This window comes from Narcine bancroftii, chromosome 13 (assembly GCF_036971445.1).
Source record: "Narcine bancroftii isolate sNarBan1 chromosome 13, sNarBan1.hap1, whole genome shotgun sequence".
Taxonomy (NCBI): domain Eukaryota; kingdom Metazoa; phylum Chordata; class Chondrichthyes; order Torpediniformes; family Narcinidae; genus Narcine; species Narcine bancroftii.
Window position 1 is genome coordinate 17,312,095 of NC_091481.1, and position 26,213 is coordinate 17,338,307.

At 39.6% G+C, this 26,213-nt stretch overlaps 1 protein-coding gene and 2 long non-coding RNA genes across 7 annotated transcripts in view; 2 read left to right on the plus strand and 1 right to left on the minus strand.

Moving 5' to 3' along the window:
• Positions 1-7,672, plus strand: part of LOC138748805 (uncharacterized) — a 52,860-nt gene extending 45,188 nt beyond the window's left edge. The window contains exon 3 of the long non-coding RNA XR_011348256.1: positions 7,529-7,672. This is a non-coding gene — a long non-coding RNA (uncharacterized lncRNA). The remainder of the gene's footprint in view (positions 1-7,528) is intronic.
• Positions 1-26,213, plus strand: part of LOC138748804 (uncharacterized) — a 143,383-nt gene that overhangs the window by 58,546 nt on the left and 58,624 nt on the right. The window lies entirely within an intron of this gene.
• LOC138748803 (hepatocyte growth factor-like) overlaps positions 6,787-26,213 on the minus strand; it is a 39,198-nt gene continuing 19,771 nt past the window's right edge. For 2 of the 3 annotated variants that reach the window (XM_069909574.1, XM_069909575.1), the window contains exons 9-18: positions 25,093-25,226; positions 23,373-23,475; positions 22,313-22,443; positions 20,806-20,835; positions 19,787-19,898; positions 18,387-18,461; positions 16,270-16,413; positions 14,803-14,909; positions 11,935-12,080; positions 6,787-10,827 (exon numbers count right to left, since the gene is read on the minus strand). In XM_069909574.1, coding sequence (XP_069765675.1) covers positions 10,642-10,827; positions 11,935-12,080; positions 14,803-14,909; positions 16,270-16,413; positions 18,387-18,461; positions 19,787-19,898; positions 20,806-20,835; positions 22,313-22,443; positions 23,373-23,475; positions 25,093-25,226 — 1,168 coding nt within the window. In that variant the 3' untranslated portion in view covers positions 6,787-10,641. The remainder of the gene's footprint in view (positions 10,828-11,934; positions 12,081-14,802; positions 14,910-16,269; positions 16,414-18,386; positions 18,462-19,786; positions 19,899-20,805; positions 20,836-22,312; positions 22,444-23,372; positions 23,476-25,092; positions 25,227-26,213) is intronic. The other variant, XM_069909576.1, reaches the window with a different exon arrangement.

A 26,213-nucleotide genomic window follows, 5' to 3' on the forward strand; every position in this document is an offset into this window, starting at 1 on the left:
TTTATCAATTAGAATGACATCCTCATAATTTGCCACTCAACCTCCTTTAATTTAGTAGGAAATATTCAGAATGTCCACAACTAAAACTACAAAATGCCATTCTTATTCCCTAATCATTACCATTCAGTATCTGCATAGATACCACACAGTACAACTGTAACGTCTTACAAGTAATTTTATCCTTCTGTGAAGGGCGAATAATTGAAAACTAATGTGTTCCCTGGACCTGAATGTTTTTCATCTTCGAGCTTGCTCTGCTGCTGTGTTTTTCAAATAAAGGTCATCCATATTCACATGAGCCACGTGATTATTTGCTCGTTAATGTAACAGAGATCACTAGGGTCAAAGAAGTGCTTGAACACACAACATTCGGAGTAGTTATTAGGCTGTGGTTCAATTTTGGTAATTACCAGGTAACATTGAAATTGATTGAATTATCACATTCCCCTGGGCCTCGTCATCTATTTTAATGAGTATCTTAATTCTTAGAATTGACTGCACAAGATCTAAGATTAAACCAAGGTAGCACCAAGTCCATTTAAATCTCTCAAGATTCAAGAATGGAGACAATTGTATGATGACCTTTTATTAAATATTATTCTTTCAAAAATGTTTATCCATTCTTGCAATTTCTCCAGAAATAAAAGAACCCACCAGATAGTCTTCTGTCAAAACAAGAGAACCTTTGGGCAATTGATTAAAAACAGGTAACCACGACATTATGATGTGTACACACGGGATTCTTAGTTAATAGTGAAATAACATGCAAAGTATTACAGGAAAAACATGGGGTATTTAGGAGAAGAGATAATATGAGAACAGTTCATATTTTGAGGGACACATGCTGAAAGGAAATCATCTAGACATACAGCACATTAACAGGCCCTATCAGCCCATATTCCCATGCTGCTCAATTACACCCAATTAACCTATGACTCTGGTAAGTTTTGAACTGGAGCACCAAGAGGAAACTGATGCAGACATGGTGAGAACATACAAACTCCTTACAGACAGTGCCGGATTCAGAACCCAGTTGCTGGCACTATAACGGCATTGTGCTGGAACAGTTTTAGAATAAGGAGTCTCCTATTGATGAATTTCTTCTCTCAAGTGATGATGAACATTTGGAATTCTCTTTCTCTGAAGCTTATGAAAGCTAAATCACTGAGCACACTCATGGCTGAGATATACAGATCTGCAGCCAAATGGGAATCAAGGCAGGAAAGGCCAAGAAAGATCAGCCAGGATTGTGTTAAATGGCAGCAAACATCTTACTCTGCTTTGATGACTTGTTTTGTTATTCTCTAGTGTGTCTGGTTTTTCAAGGTTTTCAGAAACTGCACAGATGCACACTTTACACAAATGATCAAACACGCTCCATTCTTGCCGCACTAACTTACACATGAAACACTGCTTTCCTCCTTTAAGAAAGAAGAGAGAAGGAAGCTAGTTTTGCATTTACAAATATACATTTAACTGATTAACTGGGTTTTGAATTAGTGGTAGAGGAGCACAAGAACAGCAGATGCTGGAAATATGAGTGAAGAAGAGTCTTGGAAAAGAGTCCCAACCCAAAACACTGACTGACCATTTTTATCCACTGAGCCGCTGAGTTGCTCCAGTCTTGTTGTTCCTTTCAAATTAGTGATGGACTTGTATTGTTCTTGGAAATTCAACAGATGTTGTTGATGCAATATCTAACCCATGCTTACCTGAAGATTTCTCTTCCACACTCTCTTTGGTCATGTTCTGTCTCAACTCTTCTTCAACAAATTATAGGACTTACTTTGGGAGTATATTTACGAACTTTCTCAATGCCCTCTTGGATATTTTGTACGGAGATATCTCCCAGTCACTTCCTAGATAATTTTTGCAAAAGAAAACCTCTCCATATTCATTCCACAACAACCTACTTTTTTCATCTGCAACCCATCTAAGAACATAACAACACAGGCTCTTTGACCCTCAATGTTGTGCTGACCTATATATTCCTATAAAATAAAAATCCTTCCTACCTTATACCATAGCCCTCTATTTTTCTTTCACCCACTTGCCTGCTAGGATTCTCTTGAAAGCCTCTAATGTTCCAGCCTTCAATAGGAAGATAATATAGTTGAAATGCAATGCAAAGGAGCTGGTGCAGGAGGGAGGGCTTCAAGTACATGATCATTGGGCTTTCTTTCAGGGTAGGTTGGACCTGTACATTCAGGACAGGATGTACTCGGACTGGAGGGATACAGATTTGCTGGTGGAAAATTAGAGCAGCAACTCAGAAAAGTGGAGGGGTTGAGGGGAAGGAAAGGGTTAGGCCAGCAAGTCTGATACCAAGGAGAGTCACAGTGAGACTGTTTATTTCCATGAAATGAATATTAAGGGCAAAGCAGATGAACTTAAAGTCAGGATTAGTGCATGGAGCCATGATGTTGTGGCCATTGTAGAGACTTGGTTAATTGAAACACTGCAATTTAAATCTGTCCTTCATTATTTAAATGAATTTGTCCCAGAAGACAAAGCAAACAAGATTATCTCATCCATAATATATTCACAGATACTTGGCAAGAATGTTTTATGTTTAATATTTTAAAGTCAAACTTTCCTTCAAGCTGGCAAATACTCATTTCCATGTACCATTGCTGTACTCTCAGGCACTCTTCTGATTTTCAAGTTGACATTATACATTTTTTTGCTACAGCTAAGGCTATCGTAATAAATCTTTTTTGCACTTCGTCCAGTTTGAGGCCTAATTCTTTACTTATATTACTTAGAAGAAAGATTTCTGGATTTTTTGGTATGTTGCTTTTTGTGATTTTATTTAATACCTGATTTAGATCGTCCCAAAACTTTTCCACTTTCTCACATGCCCAAATTGCATGTACTGTTGTTCCAGTTTCCTTCTTACAGCGAAAACATCTGTCTGATACTGTTGAGTCCCATTTATTTAACTTTTGGGGCGGAATATATGGCCTGTGTAACCAATTATATTGTATCATGTGTAACCTCGTGTTTATTGTATTTCTCATAGTTCTGGAGCGTAGCTTTTCCCATATTTCATTTTTTATCTTTATGTTTAGATCTTGTTCTCATTTTTGTTTGGGTTTACACCTTATTTCATCATTTTCTTTCTCTTGCAGCTTGATGTACATGTTTTAAATCTTTTAATTATCATTGTGTCTGTAATCACATATTCAAAGGTATTCCATTGGAAAAAATAACATACAATTTAAAAAATAAAGTCACACTATTCGAACAAATTTGGGAACCGTACATGGAACACAACAGAGAGGGCCTACCAGTGACCACCACCCCCTAAAATGATAGAATGAGAAGATGAAATGAACTGACCCAGTGTGTAGATGACACAATTTTCTTGTTTTTTTTCCATTGTGTGATGACGTTGTTTAATGGGTTTATTGTATTGTATATGTTGAACCCATAATGGGTTTGGAGGGGGGTGGGAAAGAGGGAGGGGGGGAAAAGGGGAGAAAATGACACTGTATATTCACGAGGGAAAGGGTTATGTGTATTTTGATTAATATGGTTCATAGTGTGAAAAATAAAAAAAAATAAAAAAGCTGGCAAAGAAATAGAAAAAACTCATGCAGAATCTTAAGTGTGAGTAAGTCCTTCAGAAGGAATTAAACTCCATCAACAATTTGCTGATTGTGACAGGCAGCAAGTAATTTTCTGTCACATAATCTAAGAATACAAATGATGTTAAGAAACACAAGCTGAATTGGTTTCCAAATGTGGAATAGAGAATTTGAGCTTTAAACATGGATATTGGTTGAGTTGTTCAATTTATCATTATTCCAAAGATCAATTTTCTTACCCTTATTTATCAATAGAGCCAGGTTTCCATTCTATTTTTAAGTTACTGACTAAATCAGCTCTTCAAATAACCTGTAAAAAACCAAAAGAAGTTCTATATTAGCTGATCTCGGAATGTAGGGTTGACCACTATGACCAGTTTCATTATCATGGACCATATGAAGGTGGGGGTGGAATTGGTGTCACATGGTAGAAATTTATCCTTTGCAGTCCATGTTAACTACCTAGCAGAGTATTATTACTGAAAAACAGCTTCTTTGAAGTCACGAAAACACAATTTTAGAGTCGCAGTTCAAAGCGTCCATGTCACCACAAAGTATATTTAGCACTTGTAACAACACAAATTGCTAGCTCATTGAGGATTTTTGTTGTGTTTTCTGGAAAGAATGGGGTTTGGAAAAGATACAGGAATTTTCACGGAGTCAGAGTACAATGTGGAATTCATGGGGGTGTAATCCTAACTTTGTACTGGCCATCAGCCAGAATGGTTGGATCTTTTCGATTTCATTGACAAGAACCTCTTCTCTCCATCTATTTCACCTGCCACAATCATCGTGAACTTCCTGAGTTCCCTTCATGTACTTATCAGCACTGAGGGACCCATTCCTGCTGCTGTGGACATAGAACGTGTAAGAATTTGGCCAGAAGGCAGCCAGCTGAGGCAGAGACTCCTTGAAGTGGGGAGTTGGGTCGCTGGCTGATAGAGTCAATCAGCTTACAGCAACTGCACGTTCAGATGCAGCAGAGAGGGCCTACCTTGGGAAAAATATGGGTGCCGTGTATCATGCACATATAGTATTCCTCAGGGTTGCCTGCAAGGGGGTCATGTCAGCTATAAACGTTCTGTGCAAGCAAGTTGGGCAATAATGACAAAGCATCTGATTTGACATACCCAATACCTCAATCAAACATGTTTGACAGGGCCACTAGACACTGAGATGTTTGGGAATGATGCCATGAAAGGAACTCACTCATTCATCCACATCCACCTAAAGAAGAAAAAACAAAGCAGCTTTAAAAGAATGTCACTCTCAAGGCCTGAACACCCCAGTGTAAAGCCGCATAATCTCCCCCCTTGCAGCTAAAGACATACTCACCTGAATGCGGCAGAAGCACCTCCAAGGCGCTGATGCCAACCCTTCTCCAGGAGGGAGAATTGGTGGAGTGTGGTGCTCTACTGATGCATCTGAATGTGCAGCTGCTGTAAGCTGATGACTCCATCAGCCAGCGACCCAACTCCCAAGTTCCCTACCTGGGAAGGGAAGGCTCCCATTGTTATGCTGCTTATTTATAATGGGTGGCACTGCAGCACCAGGCACCCCACCTCCATCAAAACTACGAGGATATGAATAGACCCTTTCAGGTGGACCAGGCAATGCTGCAAGCAGCCTTTTAGGGCTGCCATCTGAAAGGGGAGTCCACGTTAAGATCCGCTCCTGATGCTGTCCTCAAGGTGGAGGGTCCACCTGAAAAGGGCCTAGAGGGATGGGGAAGGGAAGGAGAAAGGGGAGTAGGCTAGCAGAAACCAGAGAAGTTGATGTTACTGCCGTTTGGTTGGAGAATGACCATATGGAAAATTAGTGTTGCTCCTCCAATTTACAGGTGGCCTTGGTTTGGCAGTGCACAAGGCCATGGACAGAGAGGTCTGTGCTGGAGTAGGTCACAGAATTGAAATGGTGAGCCACAGGAGATCCCTATATTTAATGTAGATGCCGTCCAACCAATTTCCAGTGCTAAAACACAAAATATTCAACAAATCAGACAGCAAATATAGGAAGAGAGACTGTTAATATTTTAAATCAAAGCCCCTCTTAGTTCTTATTTCTCTCTTCACAGATGCTGCCTGGCCTGCTGAGTGCTTCCAGCATTTTCTGTTCTCATTTTACTCTTCTAACACATGTAGTTATTTACCTTTTCCATTCTCTCACAATGCCCTGTGGAAGCAATGTGTATGTAAATCAGAAGTGTATGCTAGTCATGTGTAAGGCTCAAAAGGGAACTTATTCCAACTGGAAATGCAGTTCAGAGGTCAACAGAATACAACAGGGATGGAGGAGCTAGGGAGACTGGGAATAGCAGGTAAATTGATGGGAAGTAGAGGCATATTGCATTCCACTGGGTCCAGCTCCAGGTTCTTGGTTTGACTGGGAATAGCAGGTAAATTGATGGGAAGTAGAGGCATATTGCATTCCACTGGGTCCAGCTCCAGGTTCTTGGTTTGACTGGGAATAGCAGGTAAATTGATGGGAAGTAGAGGCATATTGCATTCCACTGGGTCCAGCTCCAGGTTCTTGGTTTGTGGATGCGAGGAGACTTGCCTCTGAATACTGCAGGTTACTCTGGCCAACTAATTCATTATCCCAATCCAAATATGGGTTGAATGGGATATTATTATTTGCAAACAAACTTTCAGATTGTTCTATAATTATGACAAGTCCAATTTGAACATTCTTCCACAAACTGAGATTGAGGAGCAGATGTTGATAATATCAGGTGAAAAAGTGGAGGCTTGGAAAAATTCCCCTCTCCTGACCTATGATTGCTGCTGGATCCAGATGTTTCTCCTCCCTACAGTTGCCGTGTTTTTTTTTTCCAACCTTCAGCCATCAAGATTCCTTCTGCTAAAAAGTCTCGAAGGCAGCCTGATTAAACTGGCTGCCCCATTGAGAAGCAACTTGCATGAAACCATAGTGGATGCCTGCTCAAGGGATTGGTTTCACAACCTAAACATCCCGAGGGGCATTAAACTTCCCCTCCCCAAAATATTTTCACCTGTAGCTTCTTATTTCCATGGCAAATTCCTTAAATATGAACTAAGTCATAGACCTCAACAAACATTGTATGATTGGAACTATAACTGGTAAACTTGGGATTGACACTCATTACCGAGCCACCTCCTATGCAGAATTTTGCTGGTTGCACAGCATTTCAAACCAAGAACCATCAACAGCTTGAAAATGTCATTAATGATACTTTTATTATAGGTGGTTTATATTTTTTTTTATATAAAATAGGATACAAAAATATTTTAAACCATCAGCTTTCAGATCATTATAGAAGACAATGTAAGGGACCATCTGGCCAATCCATTGATGATTTATCACTCACATTGGAGACTGTACAAATGCTTCCTTTGAACGAATGGTTTAGTTTCTCCTGCTCAACAGAAGATACTAATTTGTATTTAAATATTTCCAGAATTGGCCATACGAAGATTATTTAACAAGTTGATAGCTGTACACAATTGAGCAATGCAGATGGTCTTCATTAGTAACAAAATTGTCTCAGTAAACAGGATTAATGTGCATTTGAACTGCCTGTAAATATTGTGTCAAGTATATTGCAAGCAACTTTTATCTACAGAAAGTATCTTTATGTCAACAGAGCAGAACACAGGTTTTTAAAGAAAGACTTCTTTTTACAGAGCCCAGCGAGGCTTTATACAGCAACCCCATTCATCCAGCATCATTATAATCTTTACACTACTTAACAAAATTAACATCTTTGAGGTAAATATACACTTTCTATTCCACATCAGCATCAAACGTGCAATGCAGATCCAATGTTAAAGCCTTTCGAACTTCAAAATGAAAGGGAAAGAAATGCACCCCCCCCCCCCACCAACCACGGAGATTCTACATTGACACAACTGCATTAATGGTATGAACATCAGCAGCACATTTGTGTTTTTAAATTGCAGGCAAAGATTCCAAAACTTCAACATCAGAGAAAAGAACACCAAACCCAACATCCTAAATATTCCCAATCTCCTGCCTGCTTGATCTCTGATCCCTGGGAGCTGGGGTGACAGGACAGGGAGAAAGGCAAGTTAAATATCTTAAAAGTGTTTCTTAATTAATTTTATACATCCTTTGGTGAAAGAAACCAGTTCTTTGTAAAAATGCATCTGCACAGTTAAAATATGTTCTTCAAATGATGAAGTAAAATAGCAAGCAATACCGAGATAAACATGTCATCAGTGTAGAGGGTTGATGACAAGTTTCACCATCAACATCAAGGTGAAGGGGAAAAGAGTCATTTAGAACTTTGCTCCTCCTTAAGCAATAGCTCCAAATCAAGAATGGCTTACTCCCTTCCTATGTGGCTGATGAGGCTAATGTGAGAACGACATACCATTCCACAAAAGGGTTAGGTGTACCTGATAGGCTGGGTGGTGGTGGTATGCAGCTTTCAAGATGGTACGATTTCCCCCCACCCCCCGCCCCCTCTGATGCACAACATCTTCTGTATCCTCCCAATGCAGAAGCTCAAGGTTTTCTCTCCACTTGTGGTACCAGGTATTCCCAGGAGTCAATAGAGCTGTTGAATTTCTTCCCAGAGGCTTTGAGCATATCCCTGAACCCTTTTTGTTGTTTGCCTGGGAATCCCTTACCACCACCAAGCATCTGTTTTGGGTTTTCTGCCAGCATGAATGTTAGCAATGTGGTTTGTCTAATGTGGCAGTCCAAGGTCTCATTGTTGGAGGTGTTGACAGTCATGTTGGTTTGCTCATCAAGATCTCAGAAACAAAGGAGCCAGGGATTACTGCTGCCCAATGAATAAATAATTTTGTGCCAGGCATGAAGTTTTGCTTTTCACAAGACCTTTTATTCAATCAACTGAAGTTGGTGCTGATGCACTGCATATGGCAGTATCATTAATGTCTGCCTTCACCAAGAGGTACCTCCAGAGATGTTTTACCAGGGTCTCTCTGCATCGTACAACAAGGGCAGATTGGTAGAGGACCTTTGTCTTTCAGATGTTGCGTGTGAGACCCAACTTCTCATGCACTACGTTAGCAAGACAACAATGGCTTCCATTGAGCAAACTCTTCCCAGCCAATCCAAACATGGACCTATTTTAATACTTTGCTTGCTGCCTGGCTCAGGTTAGCTCATAAAGGTTTAGTTGAGGATCAAGCATTTAATTTAGGACTCTTTCAATTGCTTGGTTCGATTCCACACCCATGGCTTCTTTAACAAAAAGGCACTCTCAAATCCAAAAATGTTCATATTATTGCTGATATTTACACAGTTTACACAGCTACTCACAAAACATTGCACTTCACCTTAGCAATCCAGAGGCAATAAGGAAAATTATAGACCAACTCCAAGAACTCCATAATTTAAAAAAATTGAACTGCTGGGAATAAGCAACAGATAAAGCATGTTCTGTGGCAAGAAAGACAAGTTCATTCCAATGAAAAATCACTGATCTGAAACATTAGCTCTGCTTCTCCTTCCACAGCTGTTGCCAAGAATGCTGAGATTTTCCAGCTGTTCTCTTCATTCAGATGTCCAGCATTTGTAGTATTTTGCCCTTATTAACAATCCTACATCTTGTCACAGTCTGATTTTCTATTACAGTCTGGTGAAAGTCATTAAATTTAGTCCTTTTTGTACTGCAAGAAATGTTTAATATTTGTTGTTCTGATATATTTAAAAATTCATGGACTAAAGATAGGAAGCTAAACAGCAATTCTATTCTCAAACCAGCTCACCAAGTAAAAGTAGAAACAAAAATAACTGCAATAAAAAAAGAACAAATGGAGCATGTACTTTTCCATCCTCATCTTAAGGCTCTCTCAGTGCACTTAACTGATTACTTAAGGCTCCAAAACCCATTCTTTCAGATCAGTTAAACAATTTTGAAGTGTTAATCACAATGGCAGAGAATAAACAGTGTTCAGAATTTTTCTGATTTACATCAGAGTTGTGTTGCAGGTCAGGAGGTCATAGGGCAGAAAAGTATTGGCTAGCAGTCAAAGAAATGGCTCACGTGTCGACTCAGAGGATATTTTACTGTAGCATTGTTCGAGAAGTAGCAGAAACTCCAAAGTTTCCATAAACATGAGAACGCTGAAGATTGGATTTGCTTTTCAGGTTTTTTTTTGTTTGCCTTCTCTAAAACTACGTGAGCCAAAGATAATATCCAGATCTGACCAGCAGATGAGTAAGGAATTCAGGTCATCGACAACCCACCCTTTGAGTGGAGCAGTGCAAGTCATTCTCTGTTTGCAGCCCATTTACAAGAGTGTTCCAGCGAGCAGGATTTTTCACTTTTTCCAGTCAGGCACAATTTCACTGACTTGAGGAATACATTGTTGAGATCCTGGTACCCAATTCATCTTTTTAAACAAAATGGATTGCACACAAATTTCTGGCTTTGAAATTTAGGTGAACCAACTTTAAAATCTTTTTTTGGAGGCAAATACCAACTTTTGCAAGAGACTTTGAGCAAACATATAGCAATCGACTTTGAATGATCACTTCAAAATCTTGGTTGATGTCCTATTCACCAGACACAAGGAATTTTGAAAACTTCATTTAGAAAAACATTTTCTTGCAAATTTCCTCTAACTATGGAGAAATGATAATTGGAAACTGAATGATTTCCATCAAGATTATTTCAAGCCAAATTAAGTGTTAATGATGATATTCAATTCTTTGGTGAAAAGATTCAAAAGACTCGTATTAACACTTGGCCATAGTAAGAGGAATTAACTTGGAATGGTATTCACCCAAATGCTTGTCTCAGGCGGTGGTAGGCATCTTACCCAGTGTGCAGAGTGCAGAAACAACCCTTCAACTGTAAACTCATTGTTACACAAAGCATTTCAATAGCTCTCTCACAGTTCTGGTTGGACCAGCCATTCCATGAGTAAACACACTTGGAAATAGTCCACCAGAAAGAGTGAGCAACAGATCAGAGAAACTATTTATCAAGCAGAGTGATTAAAGACTTAGTGAGTATCTGCTGCAATACAGCTCTTCAATTGATAAATTACATTAATAATTGTTACATACAGTATATTCATCCTCTTACATAATTATTTATTCTGTACATCTTAATCACTTTATGTATCCATGAAACGTAGTATGACACCCTCACAAAAATTCCAGGACGCTTTGGTTTTGCACAACCTCTGCCAGGAATTATTACGCCTTGTAGTAACTTCTGGTCACCTTCTTCACAGACGAGAGGACCACCATAATCTCTCTACAAAAGAGAAACCAGAGGCATAGATGATCATAATGTCTTCTTCAGTTTATTGCATATCCTCTCTGTTTTGAGATCTTGTATTAGTAGACAAAGTCATATTTATGAAATGTAGCAATTTTATCTGATAGTGGCTAAGGATTCATGTACATAGGGTAAAACTAATATAAAGCCATTTTAAGACAGAAATCAATGTACATAAAGTACCCATGCATTAAAAGTTGATTGAGAATATTTAGAGTCAAAGGATGGAGATTTGCAGAAACACTTATTAAAAAGTTATGTTCAAGACATTAAGTTAAAGAATCCCAGATGCAATAATACAGTAAAACCCGTTATCTGGAATTCAAGCAACAGACAGCCTCAGCAAAATAAAAATTGATGTAATAAGTTCAAAATCTGGAAGTTTAAAATTTGCGTCTTCCCATTAGTTCGCCAATCACGCAAAACTCAATCTTAAGCAGCCAGAAAATAAAAAATACATTTACTGGGATCTACTGGCAACATGGTTAGTGCAGTGAGCACAACGCTGTTACAGCACCAGTGATCGGCACTGGGGTTCGAATCCAGTGCTATCTGTAGGAGTTTGTCAGTTCTTCCTGTGTCTTTGTGGAATTTCCCAAGGGGCTCTGGTTTTCTCCCACCCATCAAAATGTACCAGGTTTTGTAGGTGAATTGGACAGCAAGGGCTAAAAAGGACCCATTACCATGTCGCAGGTCTAAACAAATCCCCATAGGTGCCAAATATCAGGGCTTTTATGTATATGCCATTACACTGAAAGTTAATGAAACATGCATACAACACAAAATTAATGCTCCCAAATCTTCCGAAGGAAACTTTTGAGGTGGTGTTACCATTGTTACCTCAAATTTAAACTTGGGATTTTAACAAACTTTGTTTCCTCAATTTTTTTTTCAACTTTAGACCATCAGGTCAAATGACAGTGGGGGGGGGGGGTAAAATCACTTTAGTTTAGCTATTAAAGGCCAATCAACAGGTAACATAGATATCTTGGGCCAGTAATCATTCTTTGCCATCATAATATGGATTGGCATTTAAGAGTTTCGCTACAGCTTACATTTTCATATTATAACCAATTTCCTTACCTCACATGTCCCAACAGTTCCCTCTTCATCACCTGCACAGATTTCAGTTTCATTGATTTGGATTTTTCCCTGATGGTACTCATTACATTTCTTGGTTCCAACAATAGGGATCTGGGCTACCTTTAGCTCACCGTCATAGCCAGTACCTGAAGGTAAAACAATTTAAACCAGTTTAAGATTCCTGTATATCTGCTAGTTACATAACTTTTCCAATGATACATACACAATGAAATAATTGGATTGAAAGAACATGCCATAGAATAAAAAAATATAGGAAAAAGTAACAAACAGAAATCGGTCCCAGTTGCCCACATTACTGTTAATATATTACTCCATGCTGGAAACAAAGGACATTGTTGACAAGGAACTGGAAATTAAATGGAACAGAAAGGAATGGAACCATTGTGATATCTTTATGGCATAGAACACTTGCAAACATGGAGTAAAAACACAGAAGTTTCCACATGCTGTAATTATAGTAAAAACACAGTAAATGCTGGATGAATTCAGCCAATCTTGCAGTGTCCATAGGAGGTAAATAAACATCACTGACTTTTGGGCCTAAGCCCTTCTTCAAGGCTCAGGCCCGAAATGTCAGTACTTACACATGTGCTCCTTTAAAAAGTGATGTCAGACAAAAATCAGTTGAACCTTCCCTTAAGGGAAATTAAAATGGTTCCAAAATATTCTCAGCAGCAGAAACAGGGATGGGTAGAGGATTTATTAAAATCCACAGATCTCCTCAAATATGTCACCATTTTGACCTCTCCTACTGAAAGGAGAGGGGAACTGTGGGAAAGATGCTGGATCGGAGATTTAAAAAACAGCTGATGGATTCCAAAGGCATCAGTGTGACTCAATATGGCCTTTCAACCCGAGGGACAAGACAGTTAGGGTATCATTGAAAAAGGTGGGACAAAAGAGGAAGAGGCAGAACTTGTGGCATTTGTTAAGCTGAATCACAGCTACCAATCATACCAACACTCACATCATTCCCAAACTAGTCACAGCAACCACTGCTTAAGATCCATTTCCCTGATGTCCCAACAATTTCTGCTAAAATGTTGTGGCATTATTACAAAAGATAAAATTTCCATAAACCAACAGGCTTTAGCCTCATGATAAAACCTACATCCTGCTTTTCCCTCACCCCCCACAAGCAACATTACTAATACATCTGAAAATGCCTCCAGCAACAAAATAGGCATTTGGGATGTAGACAGTTCTCCCATTGAGAAGAATCCAACAATTTTTTTTTAAATAAAAATTTATTTTAATAATCAATCTTCACCATTTTAATCATTTTGTTGGTGTAGACAAGCTTGCTTCTTTGCAAATAAAACACCTTTTGATAGGAAATAAACCTTTCAAAGCACATTAACTGGTAAATGTGTCCTTCAGAAAATGATCAACTTGAAGATCCTTTGGTGAATCAATGCAGTTTGACTAGAGACATGTCCCATTGTGAACGCTGAACAAAATGAACTGGTGCAAAAGATCAGAAGGATGCTCGTGGATGTGGGTTTAGCTCCAATTTATAATTCCACAATCTTCTGCAATCATTCAACCAATTCCAACCAGACCACACTGCTACAATTAGCAGCCCCAACACAAGTCTGCAACTAGTAATGAGCACATTCACGCATTGCTCGGGCACAGAATTGGTGAATGCACCTCACCATTTTTCAGTTAAGCCAGGAAGTCTGCAGTCTCTGGGTTTTGAGTCCAATGCAGCCAAAGTGCTGGAGAACTCAGCATGTCAAGCAGCAAAACTTGGAAGAAAAGGCTAAATCTGGGCCTTTCGTCAGGTATAAGCAAAAACAGGAAGACCCCTGAATATAAAGGTGGGGGGAGCAGTGAAGAGTGAAGAAGGGGCAGGATCACAGGCTAACAGGTAAGAGGTCACAGGTGAGAGGATAGAAGAGAAAAAAGTGGTAGGGAGATAGGGCAGATGGCAGCTCTCTGATCAAAAGAAGGGAATAACTGGGATTCACTGGTAGTGTTTATGCTAATGGCTGGCTCTGGCTCCCAGCTCCATCCCCATCTGCTCACATACAACCCCGGTTTCCCGCCTGAACCCAGAACCCTTCTGTAATGCACGTCAAAAGAACCAAAGACTTGTTGATCCAAACCGAGGTTTTTATTAACCAAAAGACTGGAGCATATCACAAGTAGGTCGACCAGTCCAGAATGACCTGGTCTGCCTAGGAGCAATCCTTTAAGACCTGCCAGTAAGTGTGGCTACATTCTCAGCCAATCACAGTCATCCTACACTACCATCTGTACATATACACATTGGTGATAGAATCTGTACTATCACACCTTCTAAAGACCACTGTGAGACCCTACCCTCAGTTATAAGCCAATAAAAACATTTGTTACCCTTCCAGTTGTGAGAGCTTTTATGTATGCTACAAACCTTGACATCTCAGACCCAACATGGAAAAAATACTTTTCTGTTCACTTTGCCTGCTTAAACAACCTTCTTCCATGCTGAATTATACATTTGGAATGCCGAGAGACAGATTAAAATCTGCAAATTCAGATTAAACAAGTAATGGCTTCAGTGATCGAATTAAAAATGTATTATTGACACATCCTCAGGAAAACATAATCATTCAGTCTAAAAGAAAAGGACAGAGAGAGAGAATACAGCAACATTAAACCTTCAGACAAAGGCAAGATAATTAATTCCCATCTGACAATGTTAAATTAATCTTCAGAATTCATTATGGACAAAAAGCAGGGGCCCCATTTATGGGACATTGATGAATTTACATGATCCAAATGCAAGCCACTGCCAGAACTGGAGAACAATTTAGGAAGAACTCTCCACCTTTTAAACTGTTTAAGAACCTGATTATTCACCTTTGGTTTCTCCCCATCCAGAAATATTACAGTAGACACCTTCTTGTATTACACATCCAGATAAAGGTAGGCTGATTCGGTGGACATGATCAGTTGATTTTACTGGCCTGGAAAGAGAATGTGGAGAGAAAACAAATAGATAATGGCAGAAGTTCCATCATGCTTAAATTTTACTCCTTTCCATCATCCAAATTAACAACACTCAGAGAGCACAGAAAGTCAATGCATCCAAAATTTGAAGCTATTATTTAAAGTGTGTGTGAGAGAGAGAGAGAGAGAGAGAGAGAGAGAGAAGAGGAGAGGAGAGGAGAGAGAGAGAGAGAGAGTGTGAGAGAGAGAGACAGACAGACAGAGTTTGAAGTACTGAGTGTACATGTGTCTGATCCAATCAGTGGAAGGTCTGATCAACTTTCATAATAGAGCCTTATTGTCAGAGAGTTGGACAGTGTCTGCATTAGTCCTACCTCTGACATAGAGCACAGGATATCCAGTGAGGGAACCAATAATAGACCAGCAAAAGCAGAATAAAGGCAAAAAGGGTGGAAGGAAACAGCAGAAACACCTTTGCAGAGCCAACAGCAAAAGGGAGATCAAACACAGAGTCCTTTGGGCTCAAAGCACACACTCAAGTTTTGAGATAGCTGCTAGTTGACTTTAAATATTTTGGGCAAATTTGGGCGTGACTTATTTTATAATGTGAACATTATTGGAATATAGATTACATGTGGATCTTACTGGAACCAAGTGTAACCTGCAGATACTGCCACTCCTGGCCACCTGTGCTGAGGTTCATCTCAACCAATGCCCCAAGCAGGGTTGGCCTTGGTTCTGATCAACAGTTGGACAAAATTGATGTCAGCATCATAAAGGATCACTCCTGACTTATGGTCCAGACTACCAGCAGCTCGTCAGGGTCATAAAGTTGAAACAAGCCCACTATTTCCTTGCTGACATTTATCCATCTGCGCAAATCTATTCACCTGCATTAAGGGTGGCTAGATGGGAACAGTGGGGGAATGAGTGGGTGTTGTGTAGGTGACATACAGCTGGAGAAAGGAAAAGACACCGGGTCCTCTCGTATAACTACTTTCCACCTGCCCCATGATTCCCATCAGGCCAACATCCCTCCCTTACATATTCCCATTTTCCCCCTCCAGTGAATGCCCCCACTTTCACCTACCCCTCCTCTCTCCATCTGCCTTTTTTCCACCAATTTTTCTGCTTCTATTTTTCTGTCTCTCAACACACCCCTCCTGATATCCCACCTGCCCATTATTCTTCATCCTTTCTCAGTCCATCAATCACTTACATGCATGTGCATATTGTCTCCTGTGTTCAGAGATAAACCCTAATGAGGTCCAGGGAAACATGGACTACAAATAATAATAGAAAAATGCTTAAAACGGATCTTGGCCCAGGTGCCCAACCTTGATGATAAAATTCAAAGCTGAGTGTTAAATGACAAACCTGGATAGCTTCAACATCACGAGATTGGATCCTTCTGGGCCACACACGAGCTGAGATATCCCTGTCACTTGTTTGTGGGTTTCTTCACTTCTGTCATCTCTGAGAATTCCCATCACAGCTTCATATCCTGTTAAATCTGGCTGACTTGGAGCAAAAAGACAAATCATATTTGAACAGACTCTTCAACTGCACTTTCTGCTTCTCCAACCTATCTCTTCTCAGTTCAAACACCATGAAACTATACTTCAGCTCTTCAACTCTTCAATATCCATGAAAATTAAGACCTCAACCTGAAGTTTCTCTTTCCACTGCTGTTGCCTGATTTACTGAGTTTCTAGCTTTCTGTGATAATTTTTATTTTAAATTTCCAACATTATTATTTTTCATTATTATTTATTTCCCTGGCTCTTCCCTTCTAGGAATGCCACCCTTGAAGAAACTCAGCAGTTTTGTGTATTGCTCTATTTCACTTTCTGTCTGAAACTTTTGCCTTATTCATCTTGCGTCGTTGAAGTTTCCTTTTTCAGTGTTGACCAGAACTCACTTCCACATCTCTGGTTCCAATTCATTCCTGCGGTTTCCAATCACAATCTTCAAATTTTGGCTCCACCCAGTTCCATAGGTTCATGTTGAAACTATCCAACATTTCTTGAGACACTTCTCTCTATTCCCTGAGATTGGTACATGCATGTTCTTGACCTCTCGTTGAAATACCAACTCCCTCCATCTCAAAGCAGTAGTGTTCCTCAGTTCACTTCATCCATCAATCTGTACCGAAATATCCTGCCACCACAGGGTCTGGGCCCAGGATGGTGGTGTCTATGATCAGCAGCAGGAACTCTACTACAGACTCCAGGGTAGCAAAGGACTAGTGCAGGGCACCTGAAAAAGGAGAGACCACCCCCCACTAGAGAAGGATAAGCAGAGGAGATGACCCATGGGACACTGACCATGGTGGTGGATTAGCAAGGGACTCTGGATGAAGAGCGCACAGGCAGCAGGGCTATTGGCAACTCAAGGCAAGGAATCCACACAGGCTACAGTCGACTGTGGTCAAGAGGTTTACACCAGGCTGCTGACTGATGGAGACTGGCACGAGAGGTACCAGGCATCGGAACAGGGACGTGAGAGGGTGTCGAGAGATTTTGATCTGGAGCTCAGGTTTGGACTGAAGGCTGTGTGGCTGCAGATGCTTTGGGAGCATTGGAGGCGAATCAATAGACACTCAGTGATTCTGGGGGACTCTCTTTTGCTCCCCTTTCTCTGACTAAGCAGCACTGGGCAATTTCTGCTTATGGTAGACTAAAGGAAATTTCAAGTAATATCATTTTTTCAGTTTTATTACATGACAAAATAATCTTGAAAATCTTGAAAAATAATTGACACTTTCCTTCCTTTAGTGTGAAAGAATTGAAAACTTTAACTCTCAAATACCCGCTGGACTTATCTTCTTCATTTTTCTCTGACCAAACCCCTTACTCCAAATCCACTATTCACTGTCTCTTTGCAGCTTCCTGTCTCTAACCATGAATGATCAGTCCTGAACAGAGGTATCAGTTGTGTACCCTTCTATTCCTGCCTCAATGAACCCTCAGCTCAACATGGCATTAGATATGTCTTCTGCCATCTCCAAAACTGTGCTGATTTCCTTTGCCAGGAGTCTCCAGTTCAAACTGTGAACTATTTCTTCTATCCCAGATTTCTTAATTCACCTGGAAATCCCCCCCCCCCCCACCCCAATCATCCCGGAATTGCCTTCTTGTCCTTCAGACCCATTTGCTGCAAACTGCTGATGTGACAAAGGACCACCTTGATTTTTCCACTCCACAGACCTAAGCTCTTCCCACACTATTTCCTTTGAACCTTCAGCACTCCAATCAGCAGGAGCCAACCCTGATATATTTACCCTTCAATATGAACCATGAACTGTCTTAATTTTGAATTACTCAAGTTGCAGAAGGTGCCTCTCATCTCTGAGTCCTATGGTGATGAACTGTTGCCTTTACACCAGCAAGGATTCGACTCTGCTTGCAACACTGAACATACTGCCACGTGCAACCATATCAAAAATATTTCATCTTTTGAAAAAAATGGCTGAAGGGATGAAGTTTTCATACCACGTGGAGAAGCAATGCTTGGCTGTGAGAACCCAGTTCTGTTCGACCAGTGACCCTCCACAGAAATGTACATCCCTGAAAGAGAGAGGGATGAATTTAAATGAGACAGTTAGAGAAAGAAACTCAAGCCATCTACAAGTTGGTTGGTTTTTTTAAAAAACACAATGCATTTTCTTCATCTTTGGTGTGGCAACCTTAATGCAGCCATCTGAGCTCACACTGTTGGTGTAAAGCTAGCAGTACTGGAGTGTAAAATCACATACATTGGGGTAGAAGATCAATGCCACGTCATGAAAAAGCATCAAATTTTGTGTTAACCAACCCCTATAGTTAGAAGGGTTCTGGGGGTAGGCTAGGGAGGAAGATACATGAAAATACAACCTCGCAGTAAATTCAGAGGTTACCCAGGAGGACCAAAGAAGACTCACGCTGTACCAGATTGCCAAGTCAAACCAGCGCAACCTTTTCTACTGGGCAACATGTGGGGTTTAAATGCATTTTGGTATCTAATGAGTCATCACCCCTTCAGAGCAGCTATACATAATTCAGAAAGTGTATTGGGATATAAATCAAATCAACAGGGCTTCATCAATGTATTTTCCTTAAAAAAAACAACGGTGGGTTAACAAACCATTCAACTATTTTTTTAATGCCTCGAGTACTCTGAACCTCACTAGTGCCCATGACCCCATTATTTGCTGATATGCTGATTCACACAGAGGGCTCAAGGCCCCATCTCAATGTGTGTCCATGTCCATGCTGAGAAAACAATTATTAGGGGGTGGCACGGATAGCGTAGCTATCAGTGCAACGCTGTTACAGTGCCAGCGACTGGGGTTCGAACTCCATGCTGAGTAATGAGTTTGTATGTTCTCCCTATGTCTATGTGGGTTTCCTCTGGGCACTCCAGTTTCGCCCACCATTACAAAACATACTAGGGTTGTAGGTCAATTGGGTGCATTTGGTCCGCATGGGCTTGTGGGCTGAAAGGGCCTGTACTGTGTTGTATGTCTAAATTTAAATTCATAAAAATAAAGTGAGCAGTTTCCAGACCTTTAATGTCAAGTAGCTCCCTGTTGTAATATTGCAGTTGTTCTCATGGTGTGTGTTCTTTATTTACACAGCATGACACATCTCATCACTTAGAGGCTGGGGCTCACTGTTCGCAAGTTTCCACGGAAGTAGTTTGCAGGCTGATCCTTACTTTTGTCAATGTCTCCTCTGCACTACCAGTTACTGTATATATTACCTAAACACCTCGTTTAAACCAATGAGACAAAGATTGACAAACTCCAAGGCAGCAGGATATTAATCTTGTATTTCCAGTGAATTCTTTCACAATGAGAGAGAAATTTGTTGATGCTATCAGGAAGCCTTGTTTCAAATTCAGATGGGTTTACCTGTGTCGCAGGCTGACCATCCAGCTGGATGTTTTGGCTTTTGCTCGGAATCCATTTACTATCCTCATCTGTTGCTTCATTTGTAAACACTGAGTTCTGGGTGGGTGTTGAACTGGGAAGAAAGAGTTTTAGATCAACTTGACATCCATTTTAAAAACACATTTTAAAATGAAGATACTCAAGCCGAATAATGCTGCAACCAAAACTTTTATCTGTATTCCACCTGCAGTGCATCAGCCTCCCTCCCATCACCAGAACCTGCCAAAACCAATACTTCAGTAGCTCATTCCAGACCCCTTGATAGGCAGGCAGGATGAGACGGCAATAGTAAATCATGTAGCTGCTTTCAATTGTTAGGAGAGAGCAAGTGGATGTTAAATTCAAAATGTGTAACGGGGTGGTGGTGAGAACAAATTAATATAGCGACAACAACAAAAGTCACTCATGGTTTGGGCAGTATGCAAGAACTGATTTTGGGGAGGGGAGGTGAATGAGAAAGCCATATTTATCCATCCATTAATCTATTCATCTATTTATTTATTTTTTGCAAGAACTGCAATAAGACTGGATTCCAAAGACACATCCAGAGGGCTCCTTAAAACAAAAGATGCTTGAAACAAAATGTTGAAGTGTCCCTCTTCATCAGCCATTGCATTACAAGAGTGGTTCAAATGAATCGCTCTGCATATTATTTTACTGCATTTGTATTAAGAAGCTCTACGCACATTCCTGGATCAGGTATGAAAAGAAAATGTGATTGAACAGAAAATGTTAAAGAAAAAAAGGAAGAATATCTTTACGCTTTATAAGACAGGATGATGGACTGTGGAGTTTGGGAAACAGTGCCTTCAAAGATTGAAAAAATGTTTTGAAGCAGGAAAAATGTCAAGTTTCTGTTCAAACTATCATTTCATAATTGACAGGAAGTAATCAGCTTGTGTAGACATGAGGTCTGGACCGGTCAGGGCTAAGAAACAAAAACAGTTCTATAAAAATACCAAAAGTCAAGACAAGTTTACCTGTTGAGGGCATGTTGACTCTTTTGTCACCTAAATAGAAAGAACAACCAAGTTAATCTTCCTTGAATCAACAATGATAAGTGTGTTTGCTCCTATACATTTTGAAGAAGAATACAGTTTTTGGAATCCTGTGAGATTAGACAAGACTCATCTATCCAGGATTGTTCCATTTTTAATAAATGTCTTGCCAGGATTAATGTGGTATTCAAACTAAGCCCTGTATCGCCCAATGACTTAAAATGAAAGAAGATGCCAATTAAAGTAAGCTACAAGTTTCAAGATTGAATGCATATATCTGCCAGCTAATGTTCTTAGTGAAAGGTCTGTAATCTTCCACTAGACAAAAATGTCCATAATATACAAACATCATTCTTATTGCCAACAATTCTTGCAACTGCAGTATTCCACTGCTTTCTGCAGGATGCACAAAAGCTGTTCAGAGGGGGAGTAATAAGTAGTTTATAAACAGGGGCTAAAAGTCATGGATAAATAATATTTATTTCTACCATAACCACTCAACGATTAATGAGAACTTAACTGGTTTTCCACTGAAGCTTGAGAGCGCAGGATTACGAACATGAAAAATTTATGGCAAACAAAGAGAAACCGGAAGAACTCAATGAATCAGGCAGCATCCACAGAGAAATATAGACCGCCAGTGTTTGGGGCAGATTCGTTCACTGAGGTTACAGTGAGAGGGGAAATGGCAAGCATTAAAAAGGGGAAGGGACAAGAAGCTGAGTCAAAGACACAATGAGAGAAAGAAACAAAGCTGTGGGAATGAGTCTTGGTAGCTTTAATGAATGTTCGGAACAATGAAAACTTCCAAGCATCAAAAGTTATAATAAATCCCTTTTTCTGTGCCATAGCCTTGCTTTTGGTGTCGTACATGTATGCGTTGGTAGCTTGTGTACATTGGACTTTAATGTTTAATTATTGTATTCATGCCTGTATTACCTTAAAAACAGTGCCATCTCATTAAGAGAGCAGCAATTTAGTTCAGTTCAGAAAGGTGACTGCCACAAAAAGGTGTGTTCGCTTGAGGCTCCAGTGCTAAGTGAATTTACATCCAACACGTACAATTACAAGAACCACCCAATACACAATAGAGCTTGACAGATCTGCCATCGCTTTTAAACATACAAAGATTGCACATTAATGGCAGTCTGGCTGGGAGGCAATCAGCAGAATTTTGAATAAATCAGTGTGTTGTGTCATGATTTAACCAAATGCACAAAAGCTTCAGATTTATCTCCAATGTTTTCATTGCAGGATTTCAGGAATGAATGCAAAGGCTTCAAGGTCATTTGAGGAATTAAAAAATGATTATTCATAAACACAATGAGAAATAGATCCTTTTTTTTGAACCATAAAATACACAGATGAAAAGATCTGAACTCCGGATAATTGATCTTGACATCTAGGACTTAAATCTTTGTTACTGTTAAGCAACTGAATTATAGGCCATAGATCTTGCTCTTTCTGGGTTGGAACTTTAGGTACTTACAAGGCTTAATAGCGCAGTAGTCCCATGGAGTGTGAGAATGGTTAGTGTAACACCAGGGGCCATGCTTGTCTGCGTCAGGATTCCGACAATAATTCTTCTCCAGGCTTGCTGAGTTGGTATACAAAATGACTCTGCATCCATGTAAAGCATAGGAATTGCACAATGATACCTCTCGAAAGATAACAGCAGCATGGTACTTTAACTTTGCTATGCAAACATTTTATATACTGTATCTATGTGGGATAAAATTAAAGTTTTAATGTCATTTCAAAAACAGAGCCAGAAGGCTTGTATTCCAAAGAGTGGGGTGAATGGAATTCATTTGCAAATCTGAAAGGATACTTTGGATGGATGTATTTGGATAAATGACCAAGCATTCCATCAATTTTATGGAATTTCCCCAGCATTATAGGGTACAAGCAACACAAAATGGAGTGGTGAATTTGGCAGTTGCAGACCTGATTTTGGAGGAGGATTCATGCCTCAGCTACAGACACTATAGCAGCAACCTAGTGTTTAAATCGTTTCAGTGCTGTATTGTTCAGAGGTAGATCCAGTATCAGATTTAACACCAACTTAACACATCTTGACAGATTGAAGATCAGTGTAATCCAAGCATTTAAAGGATTCCAATATCAATGCAAACCAATCATTGTTCAGCACAAAATTCATTTGGGAAATGAATGGGAGGAAGTGTTGGTAATTGGCTCACAGAATATCTGCTATTCTGAAAGTAGAGTTTTGTCTTTATTAATCAATGTTAATAAATCTGTGCATAATCTTGAATACTTGCACACCATGGTTAATTTTGCAAAAAAAAAACCATGACTGTTATCTTGATACCTACTTCTTCTAACTAAAGGTGCTAAAACAGACTTTTAGTGTTGCAAGCCTCACCTAACTAATGTTAAAATAACAGACGTCACCCTGAATGAGTTGCGTGAATGGTTAACGTTTGAATAGAAGTGGGTGCAAGGGGTGATTAGCCATCCTAAATATTTGGTAGTGGGGCATAAGATGTTCTTTCTTCCAGTCCTCAGCTCCCAAAATAATATCTTACCTTGCAGAAGATTGGATGTAATTTACCCATGGTGCACATGCTATGCCAGCCCTCGTTTTAGCCACAGTTCCTCTGTAGGCTGTTCCAGTCTCTTGGTAACACTCTGCAGAAAAATAAATATTTTTAAAATAAATTCTGCAAGTATCAATTTATCTTAACGCTTCTTTTCTATTATCATCTTTCCCATTTTCACTCCTTCCCCTACTGAAAGCCATGGTCTTAATGTGGATGTGAATTTGCAAAGACTACATTAACCATCTAAAACATCTGATGATATCTAAAATCCTATTTACAGCTGGAGGAAAAAAAATCCAAAATTTACTCTCACTCGTGAAGTGGAAATGTTTCAAACATACAAGTTCCTTCCAAGTTCCACCATTTTACAAGGTCCTGCTGCTGAGTTCAAGTAGATCTGTGTACTTTGCCAGCTTCTTAAACTGTTTGTTTGGTGATCCTACTTTTATCCCACAGATAATTCTGTTTCAGTTACATATAGTCTAACATTGGGGAAAGACCAAAAACCATTTCAATCCGATCACCAACACATTCTACAAGTCAATATGTAGAAAACATAATGGCATTGCTGGGATTACAAATGATAGCATATACCTTTAGATCCTTGATTAATGTCTCTAATCAATGACCTAGAAACCTTTACCTCTAATTTGCATTATGAGACAGTAGGATGTCTTTTGGATCATTTTAGGATGGACGAGAGCCTGCAGTGGTCACTGAGTTTCAGCAAAGCCCTTCTGCAATCTTAAATTTAAATTTAGACATACATACAGCATGGTAACAGGCCCTTCCAGCCCACAAGCTTGTGCCACCCAATTGACCTGTTTGTTTGAAGGGTGGGAGGAAACCCATGCAGACACAGGGAGAATGTACAAACTCCATACAGACAGCGCAGGATTTGAACCATGGTAGGTGGCACTGTAACAGCGTTGTGCTAACATGCCGCCTGATCTGGTCAATATCTCAGAAAAACCATGATAATTAAAAAGGAACAAGAACAATAAACCAGATATTCTACTCGAGTCAATTTCTTAACCAAGATTGCTTGAATAATTCTCAAAACCCTCCAGATGTTGCCCCCTTCCCAGTATCAAATCAACCAGCATTGGGCAAGTCAAGCCCATTCTGTGATTAAAAACAAAAAGGGACTGAAATACTTAAATGGGTATAAATAAATATGATAAGTAAAAGGAGATAGGTCTTCCCAGTAAACTTTTTTTAAATGTGACAATACTCTGCAAATATTGGTTCTGGTTTTCAGAAATTCTGATAAAAATCTCATCAGAAAACGATTGGCTGGTCTCGAGGCCTTCCCAGTTAACATTTTTTTTTAAAATGTGACAATCTCTGCAAATGTTGGATGTTGGTTTCAGAAAGTCTCAAAAATCTCAGAAAAAAAATTGGCTGGTCTCAAGTTCCACAAATCGCCCTCAGATGCTGTCTGCTTTTATACAGTGTGATATCAACATGTTTGTATACTGTTCATCAATATCGTTTTACTTGACCAAGTACAGGTCAGGCCAGTGCAATGCTTATACTGGCATCGTATACTCCAATGTTCATTGCATTCTATATAAAATGTTGCAAAAATATTCCAAAGAAAAGGAGTCTTTGAAATAGTAACCCATCTCTGAAAATATCCCTTTTCTTGAATCCCTAAATTTTCAGTAAATGTAAAATTCAGAGAGCCATTTGCCCACTTTACCTTCAGAAAGTGGAGTTGTATTCTCACATCGTGGGATATGAAAACAGTAGGCTACTCGAATTTCAGGATCTGTGGTGAAACACCAGGGGGCTTCTGCTCCATCAGGATTCCTGCAGTAATTTTTGTTCAAGTCCCTGTGCAGCAATGATGGTTGAGCATTACAGGATGTCCAAGGCTTGGCTAGTGGAACAGACTAACCTCTTATTCCATATAAAATTACAACATATAGCATTTGTGGAGAAAAACATTTCGAACTCAATACACACGATCCAAGTAGCACTTTCACACACTAAAGGTCTATGATAAACATTTACATCTACATTTCAAGCTCCACCTTCTTCTACCAACCTCTGCCTCACTGATTCACAAATCAGTGAATTTGGAGCATCTCTGATGTGGTGGTTCCACACCGTCACAGCAACTTGCAAAACAGCCCTGGTTTGCAACATCTAATGTCCTCTACATCTGAGGAGGAAGTTTCCAATCATTAATGGTCAGGGGAATTATGTCAGATTTAGTGACTAACTCTGCCATTTCCCATGTCTCATGATGTTTGAACTGGTTGATATATCCATGCTACGAGCAGAGACAGGACTAAATGAGTTTCTTTCATCACATATGGAAGAGCACAACTCAGTTAATGAGGATATTGTTTCTATTACGATACAACATTATTTATGTTGGCATTTCCCTGCCACAACACGACCATTAATTGAAGAGGACTATGCTGTGAAAATGCAATACTATTGAAAATGTTGGAAAGATTATTCAAGAATACAAACTTAATTAAAAAAAAGTGAGTAGCTCATGTAGAGCAGAAGAGTGTGTTTTAGGTGCTGCCAGATAACATTGAAGAAGACAGACATGAGAAGGCATGTCGATGGGACAAAGAAGACGACTGCAAGGAGCACAAGCTCTTGCACAGACCAACTGCACATTCCTATGTAATTATGGATACTGATTGAAGTGAAAGACAGTACTATTTATTTTTTCTTATATATATATATATTATATATATATATATATATATATATACGAATGCTCAAAAGGCTATAACAGAACCAACCACAGCTCATAGCAATTTTCATTTGTCCATTTTTATTATTTTATTTAAAGATATT